The sequence below is a fragment of the Chenopodium quinoa genome, unplaced genomic scaffold, assembly GCF_001683475.1.
Source record: "Chenopodium quinoa cultivar QQ74 unplaced genomic scaffold, ASM168347v1, whole genome shotgun sequence".
NCBI classification, from domain to species: Eukaryota; Viridiplantae; Streptophyta; class Magnoliopsida; order Caryophyllales; family Amaranthaceae; genus Chenopodium; species Chenopodium quinoa.
This window is the reverse complement of record NW_018744537.1, coordinates 982,567-999,728: the sequence shown is the minus strand read 5'-3', so window position 1 is coordinate 999,728 and position 17,162 is coordinate 982,567. Positions and strand designations below refer to the sequence as shown.

The window sequence follows — 17,162 nt, the reverse complement described above, 5'->3', positions numbered from 1 at the left end:
CTTCCCACCAACTTGTTGGTCCTAGCTCCCAGCTCAATAAGGCTAGAACAACGCGATATATTGGAAGGAATGGAATTATTAGTGAGCAAGAGAGATTGCAAGTTGTGTAAACGACCAACCTCAGGAGGAATTGTGCCGCCAAAGCTGTTATTCTGAAGGTTCAACACTTTGAGGAAACTTAGATTTCCTATATAAGGAGAAAGTGAGCCTCCGAACTTCAAGGAGTGCAGGTCTTGTGCTGATAATCACATATAACTCCATGCCACTCACAAAAATGGAGGCTGTCATTCTATGAGTTCATCACACTGAAAGGATCATCGGTTATTTGAGCTTTAACTTCGAGCAGTGCTAACCTGTCTGTTACATAATTCGCCGCACTGAAGAGCTGAAAACAATAGAAAAAAGCAGTAGCACAGAAAATCAAGCGATACATGGATGTGATATGTTTTAGATTTCTTTTTCGAAATAAAGACAATAGGTATAGATGTGATACAAATGGAGCTGAAGGGACACAAACTACTTCTTATTTACCAAGTTTTTAAATAGAAAATACTTGATGCAAATTGCATTAATAAAAACAATTCTTTTAAGAATCCTCCCATGCTGCTCAAAAAGGTATGATATTTATTAATTCAGGCAAGTATTACATCTTTGACCACGACCAAAATGCTGGAAATCAACCACCACAAAGTTCACCAACCACTGAAATTGAGCACTTTGATTAATACATATACTGTATTTGAAACCAGACAATAGCATAATTAAGGAGATCGTTCATCATTTACGTTTGAAAGCAATACAAAATTTGAGATAAAAAAGCTCCCCTTAAGTCTGAAATCTCATGGACTATACACAACAGATCGCTTGGGCTTTAATATGTAATTAAAACAAACACATTTTAGTATCTCACAATCTGATAGAATTTATAACTTTTACTTGAAAAAAAAAAATCTTCGGCTTTTCAGATGTAACAGAGAACTAACAGGAAGTTTTCATCAGTTCATCAAAATGGAGATGGTTCAACAGCGTGTTAGAGGTCCCTTGGTTGGCAGCACCCGCTCTAGATAGTTAGTTATTCCCTGGTGAAGGCATTGGACTACTTGGTGGCTTCATATCGTCATACCTTCATCCAAAAAATGAACAGGATGTCAGCAGGCGACACATTGTGGTCCAGAAACAAAAGCTCTAAAGTGATACAATTTTGGCATTCTATTCCAACTATATGATATATAGGTTTTAACTCCCTTCTTTAACCATATTGTTGAGGAACAAGTAGTGGAGCGCATTGTGCGCCTTCCAGCATAGGCATTCTTTATCTACGTAAGGAATGGGTAGATGTTGAAATCCTACTTACTATATATAGATGCTTAAAATAAAGACAATATACTAATACAAAGTTTTCAGCTATACCAGATTACCAGACAATTATACTACAATGAAAATGTCTTTAACTAGTTAGCAGCTAGCCTCAATGAGTTACAATCAGGCTAACTTTATAGACACACTTAAATAATCTTTCAATTTGTCAAATCAGTTGAGCAACCACCACCATTTCCAAAAAGAAAGACTGGAATTCTGCTCTCAGGACAATACAACTATACGTGTGCATATTCAGTTTAGTATTCCAGCAAGATGAGAAACCTCTTATCCATTGAAATGGTAAACAGAAAATATTCGGGGAAAAAAAAAGAAAGAAAGATTGAATGTTGACTGACTTACATTGTATACGGTGAAAGTGGTCTTGGCTTTGGCTGTGCGGAAGTCTGCTCATTCCCTGCATCTTGTGCTTCAATAGATTCAACTGGACCATTATTTGAGAAGCTAGCTGTCTGAGATTCAGCACCATCCGAGGCCATGGAAGTGGCCAATGAATTAGGAGTTGTTGGGGTTGGCGAAGTAGGGGGCTTCAAGTCTTCATATCTGCAAGGAAAAGAGAAGATAACCAATTTTTTTATCAGCTATTTTCCCAAATAATTTATGAGTTGAAAAGGGAATCTCAAATGCTGTGTAAATGAGAGCCAGCTACTGACTAGCTAAATGACTTGACTAAATTATGATCCATAGAATAAAAACTTCAAGTAAAAAAATATTTCTATGTTGTGGTTAAATGAAGCCAAAATACAAAGGGCATCTTGACTGAATCGATTGAGTAAATGTGGGAGAATGATGCATGCATATGAGCAAACTACCTATGGTAATCTAGTTTATTCACTTGCTATTAAAACATACTACACTAGTACATTTCTACACATGTTTGGGATAATCACAAGACTTCACCACCCTCAGGATATCAGCATGACTGCAAAGACTTACACAGGGAATGGTGAGTGGTAAAAAATCAATTCCTCTTGAACATCTTCTGCCAAGGATCCATTTCCATCAATGAACTGTGGTACACCATCCACAGGTGTTGAAGTCTCCAAAGATTCTTCACGAGAGTTACCAGGAGTTGATGGGCTTGGAGAGCTGGGAGGCTTCAGATCCTCATAGCTGTTCATAAAAGACAGAAAAGTCAAGGGTATTTTTGCTAGCTCAAGCCAGATAAATTTGATTATATAACTTACGCAGTATAAGGAGAAAGAGGCTGCAATTTCTGCGATTCCACTGTAGCTGTCTCGGCAATATCAACCTCTGTTACTGAAACACTAGTTGAGGTATATGGCGCACCAGTCTCTGTAGTATCAAGCCCAATTTGCTTAACTTGACCACTAGGTGCAGTTGGGCATGGCGATGAAGGTGGCTTTAAGTCATCATACCTAAAATGTTTATTATGGAGTCATAATTAGGGCTTTAAATAATGGGGGGATGATATAGCTTGGTTAAATAAACTGTATCTGAACAAATAAGCAATAGATGTGGTCTCGAAAGGATAAAAATTTTGCAAAGCTTCCTTTCCTAGACATATGACAGGCCATGAGCAAGGCATACACAGCTCAGAGCATCCTCCCCCCACCCGCACCCCTCTTTGTTTTTCTCAATTTTATCAATACCCAACATGTTGCTTTGAAAACAATGGCCAGCAGCCGAGGGGTCCAAACTGTGTCGCAGTAAGTCATATGCCAATGTGTTAAATGCTTTTAGAAGCACCCAACATGCTGCATTTGAAAGACCATTAAAGATTATATGACATCAGCTTACATTGTGTAGGGAGACAAAGGCCTGGCCAGAACGCTTCTGTCTTGAACTGATTCTTTCTCAGTTACATCAGTTGGTATCTCACTGATGAAACTTTTGGCAGTTTCTGCTTCAACTGTCTTAGTTATAGCATCCGGTTCCTGATAATGAAACCATTGATGAGAAGATGATTGGCCAAAACTATCTATAACAGATAGGAGACAGAAATGTGAGGAGCTTGCCTCTAATTTTTCTTTTGAGAGTTCCTCTTTAAGAGTGTTTGCTGCCTCAGCTATCACGCTCGTTTTGGGTGAGGCTCCAGATGTCCGAGGAGATTCTGATATCTGATTATGAAAAGTAAATTCTTATCAGTCATCCCTTAATAAGAGTAACCCCCCTGCCCAAAGTAAAAATAGAGGATTCAGTGGTAAGGATCTAAGGGGTAATGTCGTTAAAAAGGCAATTTTTTTCTCTGGATTACTAATACTAGGTGAAACCATAATGCTTCAACTACAACTTCCTCTAAACAATTAATCAACCCATAACTCTGAAGTCCAAAATCTCCTAATAATTGTGATTGGGACCTGACTCAGCATATGATGGCCGAAAGTTCACAATAGAATAGACCATCTTATTAATAAAATCATACCAATCCAGGAGAAGGAAGATGCTAGCTCATGAAATCTATTAGAAAAAACTCTTATGTATGTGCCAATAACTTATTCATTCACCAAATCTTACTAGCAGCTAAGAAGAGAGCTTGACTACTAAATTATCCATACAACTGTCAACACTCCCAAGATAATCAATGTTATATTTCTTGATTAATGCCCATTGAAGATCTTTAGAACTGCAAGCCCAAACCAAACTGACATCTATTTCAAAATTTGCTCAAAAGACGCTTTTCAGGTTACAGGTTCCTTTGGAAGTGTGTAGCTCACTTGCTAAGTGAAGGCCCAAACGAAGAATCAACGAATGGGTTGTTAGGAACTTAGGATTACTCATTCCAGATTTCTTTTTCTTAGGGGGGAGGCATTGTTTACCTCTGTTTTCTGCAAGTCTTCCCATTTAGATGGGATCTTCGTAAGGAGATCTGTCATAGGAGTTAACGGTGCAGTTGTTTCAGCAACTACTTCCACTATTTTGCAGTAAGAAAGACTTTGGTTTTGTGCCATAATTGCCAAGAGTTCTGCCACCTGCACTTAACTGATAGAGTTTCATTATCCAGGAAAGACAAATTTCTCGTACTATCACTAACAAGATCTTGAAAAGCTCCATCTTAAAAATCATAACAGCAAGTACATGCCTGAGATTATCTAAGGAAAAAACATATTTAGTATACCCTTTAATGGTTGAATGAAAGAGTTTTGGGTAATGTTAGACTAATCAAGCATTTAATTTGATGTATGAAGCACATAGTAAGGAGTACAATTATTATACCTGCAGATTTGAGACTAAGCCTCCAAATAAAGTGTCCTCCTGTGCAAGGGTCAGGTTATGAGTTTCCTTAAAACTATCAGTAGGCCTTTCCATACCTCCCGGTCTCACTATCTGAAAGTAATCACATGTACATTCATTAGATAATGACTAACAAAGGACTACTACCTAATCTAGCATGGTAGCACAGTAGCACTCACTGTGTAGGGAAGACCACTAGCTATGAGCGCTTCTTCTGCCTTCCTCTTCCAGCACAACACTCCCCAAAACAAACTTGAGCAGGAAGAAAAGAGTTACTTCCACAATCAATACGAGGTATATCAATTTTCTCTTATTTAGCTTAAGTATTTGTAAAATTCAAAAACTGCATAATAATTGTCTTCTTACTTTAATACAGCTGCAGGAAATCCAAATTTGTTCGTCCCCAGGGAAGTAACCAGAATAAAATGGTTTACTTTTGTAGCAGTTGCTGCATGTCAGATAAACTAGAATAATCAGTCATGTGAATTTATCATCGAATAATTCCTCTAATCAATGTATTTCTTCAGTAAGTCAAACAGGACAGCAATAACATCACCCCTTCTTTAAAGAGGCTTCTACCTATGGCAGGGTAAGGGTGTCATATGAACACAGCTTTTAAACCCTGCAATATTCTAATTCATCCTTGATCTGAAATGCAACAACCATCTGCCACTTCATAGTAAGAAAGAAGAGCAGATAGTTTAGAATCCATATTGATACCGAGCGATTTGATGCAAAGGCAAAGGATAGATAATCTTTTGACTTCACTATAAAAGGACAGTCGTTTAGAAACTCAATGTCTACCAAATTGTTGGTTCTGTAACTACATGACGTACATATTTCAGTTCCGAGGGGAAACTGATCAGTGCAATATAAATGTTTCGTATAATTGACCATGTCATTGGGGATTGGATAAGATTAGTTTGTAAGTTTCATATATATGATTCTTAACTATTTACTATTGTAGTATTGTATTTGCAGCAAGAGGTTCCACGTGAGAAACAAGTATGAGAAAGTGCCAATAACCAAAGTTCATTTTAATTTAAATCCAGACTTGCCTGCATCAATGAGGTTTTTGGTAGCTAGAAAATCAATACGATAGGGTCCAGTCACATCGAAAATTTCCTTCTCACTGGCACCTATGCAGCATATGACCACTGAAGCTCTACCCAGTGCTGGAACAATCTGTTCAGGCTTTTCTAGATCACATTCCACAATTTCAAGCATCTCTATTGCTGGGCTAAACACCAAAAGTAATCTGTTATTAGTGCAAGCCTGACTCTATAGTAATATATCTACTGCAATTATGCTACTGATTTCATTTAACCATATAATGTTGTTCTAGTGCATTCCACTTACGTTCACGTCCACTTGTGGTATCTGTGTCCACCTTCAACTGTTTAACACTCTGCAAATCACCACAAGTGGGGGGGTCAATTTAGCGTTAAGACTCTTCATCAAAAGGTTTATATGTATTATTTAAAAATAAAATCTTCTGTGGTTTTTAATATACATCCCAATAGAGTTTGGCAAGTTTTTTCCAGTATGTTTCAAATCTGAATCTCCCAACCCCACCAGGTTGGAAAAAACATGTAGCTGCATTCTCATATTTTATATTAATATTGCTTATGGAAGAGAGGTAAGAAAAAAAAAAAAATCACTGTTATCAAAATAGTGTTCCTTGTAAGAGGAAAACATACTTGGACCAGACTTTCTGCTCGCTGTGCACTCCTGACTCCAGCTTTTACTCGGTATCCTAGTTTCAAGAGCTCTCTGGAGAAATTTATCAACTCTTTAGAAACTCAAACAGTCAAACCACAAGTTCTAAAGGTCAAATTCTAAGAAATCATCATTGAGTTTTTTTACTAAGGCTTCTAACCTGACAGTTCGTGAGCCAACTTTACCAGTTGCACCAGCAACAAATACAACATCTTCCTCTTTGGAATCAAGATTCTCCGTAGTTGCCTCAACTGTTGAAGAGCTGAATCTTATAGCACCTAGCAAAAATGCAAGTTTACTGTATGACGAAACAAGTTTTGGACAAAATGTGAATAACAAAATATAAATCCAAATTGGAACAATTCATTACAAAAGTTTAAAGAGCCCAACCTAGTACCATCTTGTGATGATGAATTGGTCCATTTAAACACTACTACAAAATAAATCATTTTTTAACAAATACCTATCATTAGAACACTTGGGCCATTCAAAAGTTTAATAAGTTATTATCATTACAAATGTACAATACTCAGAACAACTTCAGGTGCATATTCTTAGCCACATGGATAGAATTTTGGGGTACACAATTACACATGAAGTATAATGGGCCTGACCGCCTGAAATTACAGCAATTTTATACCATCATGAATTATAATTCATTTTTTATTTATGTAATGAATTACGGGTATTTGATTACATATTAAACAACAATTTTAATAGTAGGAGAGTTAGTGAGTTACTCCTCATCTACACAGCTTATACTTGGTGCGAGCACATAGCTCAGATCTCCTACTTAAAGTGAGCTCTTGTCTCTCCCTACTTGGTGAGTACTTCCCGCACCATATCTTCTGGTGAGAACTCTTAGCTCTTCACATACTAAACTCAAAGTAAGCTAGCTTAATTATAGTTTATATGTATCGGCATTTACTCTCTGCTAACCTCCAAACTTCAAGTGTCTTCCATCACAATCTCTCTTTCTTCTACCCACATAATTCTTCAAAAATGTTCCTAGCACTACTTAGTCTCATTCCTAGAACTTTCAATCGCATTTTACTTTTTAGCACACTCCAAGCCCACAAAATTCCATAACATCCAATTCTATATTTTTTACTTACTTCAAACCTTCAAAATTCCATAATGTCAAAAAACTCCAAACCTACACAAATACACAATCTTGTAATAAATTACACAAATCTAATTCCAGACTTTTCTATGATTATTCAAACACACATTGTATCTATGACTCTATCCATTACCCTTAAGAAGCTTTAACCTAACAAAAATCATACTTGATCACATTCACATCTTTCATCACCTATTCCTATGTCTCAATTTTTCTACTCAGATTATTCATCAATAACCAAACAAATAACTCTCAGATCAACTAAAACATTCAATTTGAGTCACAAATGCATAAAGATGATTCAAAATTCAACCACAACAAAAAAAAAATAAAAAAAAAAAATAACCAATGTACCTCATTTTCCACCCAAATTCAATTAAATAAAAAATTAAAATAAAATAAAAAAATAAAAAATAAATAAATAAACAATTGAACAAATAAACCCATTAAATTAAAGTAATTAAAAAACAGAACATAATACAATAACACAAAAAATAATCAGAAACCCAAATTATATTTTCACAAGAAGAAGTTCATACCAGATGATAATTGAGCTTTAAAGTATGATTTCTGGAAACTTCTAGCACCTGGGTATTTCGTAGGACCGGAAAACTTGATGAACCGATCATAAAGATAACATTTTTTTACGAAATTACTTCGAAATAATAGCGGGGTAGGTAGATTAGTTAAAGGAGACAATGAATGTTGTAAGGAATGAAGCTCCATTTTATGAAATTGAAAGAATTTTGCGTGAATTTTATGGTTCCCGCTATTTCAAAACTCAACACTCAAGAGTAGAAGTGTATGAGTAATAATCTCCTTAAATTCTTGAGTTTAAAGACTCATCAAGATATGATTGGGACAATTGGGTCCTCACTAAACTTACAAATTGTGGTTGAGATGTGTACTCTAAATTTTGTTTGGGCCACTTAGGTTTTGGGTATCTCTTCTTCTAATCCATTCTCCATTTTTTGTGTGTGTGTTTTTTTTTTTAAGGTTCATAAAGACGTATGGAATATATTGATCACAAAATCGATGGCTATAGTTAAAGTTGAATTTTACTCCGTATTTACCGTGAATTATCAACATTATATTATTCCATGATAAATGTATGTTTACCGTTTAATAATAAGAATGAAAAAATGTGTGCTAGAATAAATAAGGATGAAAAAATGAATTAATCAAATCTTGACTCTGTGGTAAAGATTGAGGGTTTGTATACAATAGTCGATAGGTCATTTGTTTGTATCTCTCACAATCTCACCCCTATTTGTAATTAGTAATGCAATAATGTTTTGAATTTTGTTTGTTATTCATAGATTAAATAATTAATTTGGAAATATAGATTCCAATATTCACTTAATCTATCTTGTAAACTTAAGCACACAAATAGCACAAATCTAACAAATGTACATTAACGCATGTGTTAGTCCAGTTGTGCACATATGTGTATAAGTGTATGATACACTTATAAGGCCTTGTTGCTTGATAAAATAAAATGAAAAAGTGAAGAATCGTGGCAATTGGTAATTTGGAAAGTTATTTGGTTAATACAAAAAACATAAAAATGGAAAATGAAAATTCATGAGTACTTCAACCTTCCACAAAATTATCAACACCTTTTATATACATCCGGGTGTACATAGAGTAGAAAATACCCTTGGGTACACCTTAATCCCCCCAATTTTAAGCAAATTACTAAGATCTCCTTAGTCAATTAAAATTCATGAGAATACTCCGCATTGCCAAAGCCAAACAACTTCTTATGAATTACCACTTTCTTATGTTAATTAACATTAAGAACATAATTTCTTATGAATTACCACTTTCTATAAATGACAATTTAATTCACATTTAATCAACTGAGATCTCAATTAGTCAAATATCCTATCCTTATCCAAACCTCTTATCCATATCCCTCATACTAAATATACAAAAATTATGTTAAAATAGTTTTAAACATTGAACATTACCGTGATATGACTCGTATGATTATATGACTGATATGATTAAGGAGTAACAATTTGTTAGACTTAATGAAAAAGACTAAAGAGTCCACAGGACTCCACAATTACGAACCCATGTGTTTGGCGAGAATTAATTTTCTAATAATCAAATAATCACATTACAACTTACACAAGACTACTCGGTACAAGTTCATAAATCAACGATGATAAAATTGATAATACAACAATAAAAAATAAACAAAATCAAAACTCCATTCATTTCATTACCCAGTTACCAAACTGAACTTCTTGTAAATTTCTTTCAACCAAAGTCTTTCTCTCTCCTCTGTCTTCTGCGAGCTTCAATCAGTATCAACAATGGCGATTTCGCCTCATCTCTGCCGCGTCTTCACCTTTACCGACCTCCGCTTGCCGGAAACTTACGGCCGTGCAATTTTTCACCGGAAACCTCATCTTTCCGTCCGTTGCGCCGTCGGAGATTCGTCGTCGTCGTCTTCTTCTTCATCTTCCGCCGTTGATACCAATTTTGACGCTAAGAAGTTCCATCACAACTTGACCAGGAGTGAGAATTACAATCGTAAAGGTTTTGGACACAAAGCCGAGACTCTCCAGCTTATGAATCGCGAGTATACTAGTTACGTTTCTTTAATTTTCGATCTTTTTCATTGTTCAATTTGTTGTAATTTCTGTGAATTTTATGGTTGATTTTTGTTTTCCCCTATTTTTGTTGGTTTTTATTGGAGTGCGTGAAATTGTTGATTGATTTTCTGATTTTTAGATGCTATGATTAATGTTTGAATTATAAATGAACTTATCTGGGTCATCAAATTGGATATAGTTTGCAATTAATGTTTTGATGATTGATTAATTGAATTTGTTTGTGCTACGAATGATGTGTAAATTTTACAATTCAGTTCATTTGAGTCATTTCTATGATCATTTAGCTTGAATTTGTGAAATTGGTGTTTCTTAAGTTAATTTCTGTATGAAGTTAGTAGATATGCTGAGCTTTTCATGATTTTTTTTAATTGAAAATATGCTCGTATAATTTATGTGGATTGGTGATTGTGAAATTGGTGTTTTTTAATTGATTTGTATAAATTCGGTTTATATGCTGAGTTTTTATGATCTTTATTGTTTTTATAAATGATATAGTTTGTGTAGATTGGTGGATAAATTGTATTGACAGTTTTTTGTTCTGTTTCCTATCGTTTACATCAGGTGATGTAATAAAGACTTTGAAGGAGAATGGATACGTGTATACATGGGGTAATGTCACGGTGAAGTTAGCGGAAGCATTTGGATTTTGCTGGGGCGTGGAACGAGCAGTTCAGATTGCGTATGAAGCGAGGAAACAGTTTCCCGATGAGAGAATCTGGATCACTAACGAAATTATCCACAACCCGACTGTTAATAAGGTCTACAAGTCTTTTTTTGATTAATTTCGTAGGATCATATATTAGCAGTAGGAGTAGGATGACATATTCTATCTCAAGCTTTTGAGATCAAGTGAAATATAGAGCATTTGAAATAGAATATGAAGTAAATGCATCTAAACTTATTGTTTGCTGAAAAATGAGAACTTGATAGTTGATAATGAGTAATAATGTTGAATTGCAATTAAAACACTGTATGTCCATGATACTTGACTTGCCTGCTCTGAACTTTGTAATTTACATGAGTATACATTTGAATTCCTGGGGAGACTATATCAGATTTTTATCATCTCCCCTACTATGTCTAATGCATTTACTTCATATTCTATCAAGCATTTTATCGCACCGTACTGCATTTATTTTTAATTTAAGTTAGAGTGTAGCCCCTTTTTGTGCATGCAGTTTACCTGCAGGGCTGCAGAATGAGTTCCCTTGATTAGCATGGTCAGTGTCACTCCCTTCTGTGCTCATATATAAAACAGCCATGATTTATTGAAATAATTGAATTATTTTGTTGCAGCGACTGGAAGAAATGGAAGTGCAGAATATTCCTCTTGAGGATGGAAAGAAGCAATTTGAGGTAGTTGACAAAGGTGATGTTGTGATTTTACCAGCTTTTGGAGCTGCTGTAGATGAAATGTTGACGTTGAGTGAGAAAAAAGTACAGATAGTAGATACAACTTGCCCTTGGGTGAACAAGGTATAAGAACTTCTGTTCCAATTTCTTCTCTCAGTGAGTTATATGTTTGATGACTTCACTGTCTCTTATGCTTTTCTATGAGCATGAATATCTTTATAGGTGTGGAACGTAGTGGAGAAGCACAAGAGAGGAGATTATACTTCAATTATTCATGGGAAGTATGCTCATGAGGAGACTGTTGCGACTTCATCTTTTGCTGGGACATACGTTGTTGTGAAGAATATGAAAGAGGTAAATTATGTTCCACATTATTTTAGCTAGCATTATCTTCATCGTAGTAATATTGTACATTGCTTTATATCTTCAATATATGTGCCCATCTAGGCAACTTATGTATGCGATTATATTCTTGGCGGGCAACTTGATGGGTCTAGCTCAACCAGAGAGGCATTTCTAAAGGTATCTTCTTCCACTCATACTATGAAGTATGTTGGCTTAAGGGATAGCTTACTCTGTCTCTTTTGCTCCTTTAATAATGGTAGGTTTTTTTTTTTATCCCCTTCTTGCAGAAATTCAAAAATGCTGTTTCCGATGGGTTTGATCCGGACAGAGACCTTGTAAAAGTTGGAATTGCAAACCAAACTACTATGCTCAAGGGAGAAACAGAAGAAATCGGTTAGTTATACAGCTCATACTTTGCAGAGTTATGTTATGTCTTGTAATTTTGTTGACCAACGATTCTAATGAGTATCTTATCTCAATTTTGTAGGAAAGCTGGTTGAGAGAACTATGATGCGCAAGTATGGAGTTGAAAATATAAACAACCACTTCATGAGTTTCAACACAATTTGTGATGCTACTCAAGTACTCTCTCCTCTCTGTGCTCCCCAATCCTTAAGACCAGTTTAACTCTTTTAACTTTAGTATTTTTACTAAATGAAAGATATTCATATTCAGTAGCAGTTATCTGCTAACCTGCTTAATTTCTCCCAGTTCAAAAAATACTGCTAGACCAGGGAAATTCCTGCACAATTCAGGGTTCATAGGTGCTCACCTCTGGTCCAAGAAATATCTAGGATTTGGCTAAAAGTTGGTAATTCTGACAAGGCCTAAATGTTTTTAATCCTCCATCAAGTCCCTTCTGTTAGAACCTGAACAAAGCGTCTTATAAGCTACAACATTATAATGAGACAGTGTCACTTAGCATTGCATTGTCATGTGCTTCCAAGTTGCCCAAAGATTCTTATGAAATTCTTGTTGTGTAATTGTGTTTACTTACTCTTTCTTTCTCTAGGAGCGACAAGATGCAATGTATAAGTTGGTGGATGAAAAGATTAATCTTATGCTGGTGGTTGGAGGCTGGAACTCCAGCAACACCTCTCATCTGCAAGAAATAGCTGAGGAACGCGGGATCCCATCATATTGGATTGACAGTGAAGCAAGAATAGGCCCTGGAAATAAAATAAGTTACAAATTGAATGTAAGTATAGAATACAGATATTCTACTGTTATATCATATTATCAAAATGTTATTCCTCATATCCTTCTGCTATATCATATTATCCATATGTTGTTACTCACCATAGCTTATCTACTCAGCATGGGGAGCTAGTTGAAAAAGAAAATTGGTTACCAGAAGGACCAATCACTATCGGAGTAACATCTGGTGCTTCTACCCCAGATAAGGTATGTATACACTTGAAAGTTGAAACATCTTCTTTGGATTTTGACTGCTATAACTGCTAGGCTAGAATCTGAGTTTCTCATTTGCAATGTTTATGATATTAAGCAGCACATACCATTATTGCTGCAAATAGAGATAAGATGGCTTCTGCAACTAGTTTTTATTTTGTTTAAGATTCTGTATCAAATTTTTAGATTTCAGTGATCGACCCTGATCATTTTATTGTGTTTATCTTACCAGGTTGTGGAAGATGCCTTGATCAAGATTTTTGACATTAAACGGGAAGAGGTACTGCTGCGTGAAGCTGTGGCCGCTTGAGGATGTAAGATAGTAATGTGTAATTTATAATGTATATTCATTTAAAGGGTTGTATTCTTACAACTGATTCTGTGTAGCTATAGTTGATGAATGAATGAAATGGTGAGTTTATCTAGCTAACAAGTTGCTTGCAATATTAGTTAGAAGTGAAGTACTATGATCCACCCATTTTCTTCCTCTCTGGTATTCACTTGCTTAAAGCTTGTTCGAATGAGTACGAGACAATCAGACAAATATATAGGGACGAAGGGAATACAATGTGTTGCGAGTAATAATATCGTGAAAAACAAGCATTATGTATGACTAGGCTTGGCATTGGGCTTGTGTAGTGAGTGTTTAACTCCTACTTGGAGAAACTTAGCCTCCCCATACCTTTTAGTCTAAGATCCGCTATTGATGTCAGAGATATGCCAATAAGCTCTCATTCCGTGATTCCAGTTGTGCTAATTGTGAAATACGAAGTAACTAAGTAATATAAGAAGTATTTATTTGTATTTCATAAGAAAACAGTTTCCGGGTTACAATTCTAGAGTTAAACCTATTCTAAATGAGCTACTACGTATTTATGTTGACATAGAATCAGTAGAGCCACCCCATGCTCTCATCCGTTTCTTCGCTTGAGAGGCCTGCAAGATAAACAAGCAAAGAATTTATTGTTGTTCAAATGAAGGATCTAATAACCATTTAGACAGTAGTCACATCTTGGCTGATTAAATTTTATAGGCATTGTAAGCTATAATATAAACTCAATAACTTATTTTAGTTGTGAAAAAAATTGGGTAGCCCTTATATGAGTTTTTTTTAGGGTGAAAAGAAGCTCGTATATCAAAACTTACTTCTTTATTCCAATTAGTCCTCCATGCAATGAGTAGCAAAATTGCGGTTTGAAGTAAAACACCAATTAGCAATCCTGCCCTAAGTCCATGAGCACCAAGCTTAAATTTGTAACCAAGAAGAACACAAACTGGTAGCCCGACTAAGTAGTAGCAGCCAGTGGTTATAAACGCGGCCTAGGATTGCCATCCGGCCCCAACTGCAACACCTGAAGATTAATGTTTCATGAGAATATGCACAATTTGTAAAATCCTAAATTCCTGAAAATGCTGAGATAGTTATTCTATTGTAGGAAGACATAAAACTTCCAATACTCCAATAGTATACCTTGAAGAACTATCTGGATGCTATTAAAAAATATGGTAGCTGCAAGTAAATAACCAAGCTTCGAAGCCTCAAATATGACAGGCGGCTTGTCAGTAAACAACTTCGGAAATGTGGACAAGCAGTAGGCGCAAGACAGTTCAATATGCTTGGAATTTACATGCAAAGATCATGGATTATTACTCTAACTACTGCCCTGCTTCTAACACCAGTATACATCTTTACTTCGCCGATACTAAAGCTCCTTCGACAAGACAAACACATTTCGGAACTTGCAGGAAAATACGCATTGTGGTCTATTCCTCAAATGTTTGGATATGCCTTAAACTTCCCTATTCAGAAGTTCCTCCAATCTCAGAGTAAAGTCAGGGTGACAAGGATTATGTCGTTATCTGTTTTGGGAGTACATGCATTGTTGAATTGGGTTGTAGTAATGAAGTTTTCACATGGGTTGTAGTAATGAAGTTTTCACATGGGTTGTTATATGTACATGTATGTACGTATATTGTACATATATTAATATATGTACATATATTAATATGTACATATATTAATATATGTAAAAATCTGTAAATTAAAAACAAAAAACAGAAAAATAAATAAATTAAAGTGGCGGTCCGCTGCTCGGCACGGCAGGCACGTGGGTCGTGCCGTGCCGTGGGCTGGGATGTGCCAGAACCAGGCACAACACGGCACGGCCCGCTTCTTAGCTGGCACGGCACGGAACGAGCCACCACTAGGCACGGCCAGGCACGGCACGATGCCTACCTCTACATACTTTACTAGTAGTTCTCTCATTGCTAAGTGTATTGTTTTGCTGCTCCAATTCCATTTTCTACAAAAACTCGTTCTTTTTTTTTGTACTAAAAAATGTTTAGGTCTTTTTGCATATATGTTGTGTAAACTCCTATCAATACAACATGGATTTCCCGTTATAGGAATATAGGGGTGCAACAAGTATATTTTGAGAGTGACGCGGAACAAACGGGTAATATTATTAATGCAAATCAAGTTCAGCGAATTGATATGGTAAATGGTACATACAAAGAATGTATTACGGATAATTTTTGTGATTATATTAAGATAGGGTAGAATATATTTGGTAGTTCTTATCTTTTATGATTGTTTCCTAATTTCTAGCTACCTAACTTGAGATAACTTAGGATTAAGGTGTTTAAGATAAGCTAGGATAAGTTTTGGTGTTTGTGATGATCTAGGACTACTCTTGTATAAATATGGGGAATTGATCAATTAATAAAATCAAGTCACAAGTTTACATAATTTTACATGGTATCAAGAACAAGTTGAAATTTTTTTCCTAAAACTTTCCAATGCCGGGTGGTGGTGGTGACACCCCTTCACCTCCATCCCGGATTGATTCTGCTTCCCCCTTCTATCTTGGTCCTCAAGATAGGTCGGGGGATTCTATCACCACTCAACGCCTCAAATTAGATAACTTTCATGCGTGGTCTCATGTTGTTCGGATAGCCTTGTGTTCTCGTCGTAAGTTTGGTTTTCTTGATGGAATTTTAGTCACGTTTGAACCTCCATGGACGAAAGAGGATTGGGTAACAATTTACTTTATGCTTGTTTCTTGGCTAATGAACACTATTGATCCCGAGGTTAAATCTATGCTTTTACATTACGATAATGCCAAGCAATTGTGGGATGACTTACATGAACGTTTTTGTCTAGTTAATGGTCCAAGAATTCAGCAAATTAAATCTGATATTAATAACTGTGCACAATCCAAAACCATGACAGTCGCATCGTATTATAGTAAACTGTCAGTGTTGTGGGACAAACTCGATCGGCTTGAACCCTTAATCTCGTGTGAGTGTGGGAAGTGCTCGTGCAATGTGGGCAAACAACACGCAGACAGGCGTGATAAAGATAGTCTGCAACAATTTTTGTTGGGTTTATATTCTGAATTTTATTCACCTATACGCTCTACTTTGCTGTCCCTCGACCCCCTGCCATCCCTCAATAAAGCATATCAACAGGTTTCTCAAGAAGAAAAGGTGCGTGGGATTTCTCGTCTCAAGGAGGACACCTCCCCTGCTCTCGGCTTTGCTGTGCGTACAGGGCAAGGGCGTGGTGCTGGAGCTGGGCAGGGAAGTAGCGTTGTATGCGAGAAGTGCAAGAAGACAGGACACGAGACCGTGCGCTGCTGGTCAGACAAAGTATGTGCCTATTGCAAGAAGCGTGGCCACGAGGAGTCTCGGTGCTACGATAAGCATGGCTGGCCGGAAGGAGCTGCTGGGAGCCAGGGGGTAAGGCTTCTTCTGGCAGGGGTCATGGGGCTCCGGAAAAGGCTAACGCTTTCACAGGCAGTAGCTTGGAGGACTCAAGCACTTTTGCTTTGGGTCGTTTATTTTCTAGTGAGCAGTGGAAAGCAATTACGGTTTTGATGAGTAATGCTTCGATTGCTGATAATCGTTTGAACGGTAAGTTTGATTATACTTCTTGGATTATTGACACTGGTGCTACTCATCATGTCACCGGAGAACAGTCTTGGCTTTTTGACACAAGGGACTTTTAGTGT

The 17,162-nt window shown here is 36.3% G+C and overlaps 2 protein-coding genes across 2 annotated transcripts; one reads left to right on the top strand and one right to left on the bottom strand.

Moving 5' to 3' along the window:
• Positions 1–641: 641 nt before the first annotated feature.
• On the bottom strand, positions 642–8,235 carry LOC110698506 (protein TIC 62, chloroplastic-like). Its single transcript, XM_021875948.1, has 15 exons — positions 7,954–8,235; positions 6,452–6,569; positions 6,273–6,345; positions 5,932–5,980; positions 5,631–5,807; positions 4,939–5,020; positions 4,752–4,824; positions 4,555–4,665; positions 4,158–4,310; positions 3,357–3,458; positions 3,139–3,275; positions 2,565–2,756; positions 2,314–2,490; positions 1,720–1,920; positions 642–1,123 (listed from the first exon to the last, which is right to left on the bottom strand). The coding sequence occupies exons 1-15, from the start codon at positions 8,138–8,140 to the stop codon at positions 1,069–1,071; spliced, it is 1,887 nt and encodes a 628-aa protein (XP_021731640.1). The 5' UTR covers positions 8,141–8,235; the 3' UTR covers positions 642–1,068.
• Positions 8,236–9,531: 1,296 nt separating this feature from the next.
• On the top strand, positions 9,532–13,619 carry LOC110698504 (4-hydroxy-3-methylbut-2-enyl diphosphate reductase, chloroplastic-like). Its single transcript, XM_021875945.1, has 10 exons — positions 9,532–10,015; positions 10,603–10,799; positions 11,338–11,517; positions 11,617–11,748; positions 11,842–11,916; positions 12,027–12,132; positions 12,227–12,321; positions 12,752–12,937; positions 13,057–13,143; positions 13,382–13,619. The coding sequence occupies exons 1-10, from the start codon at positions 9,739–9,741 to the stop codon at positions 13,457–13,459; spliced, it is 1,413 nt and encodes a 470-aa protein (XP_021731637.1). The 5' UTR covers positions 9,532–9,738; the 3' UTR covers positions 13,460–13,619.
• The last annotated feature ends 3,543 nt before the right edge of the window (positions 13,620–17,162 follow it).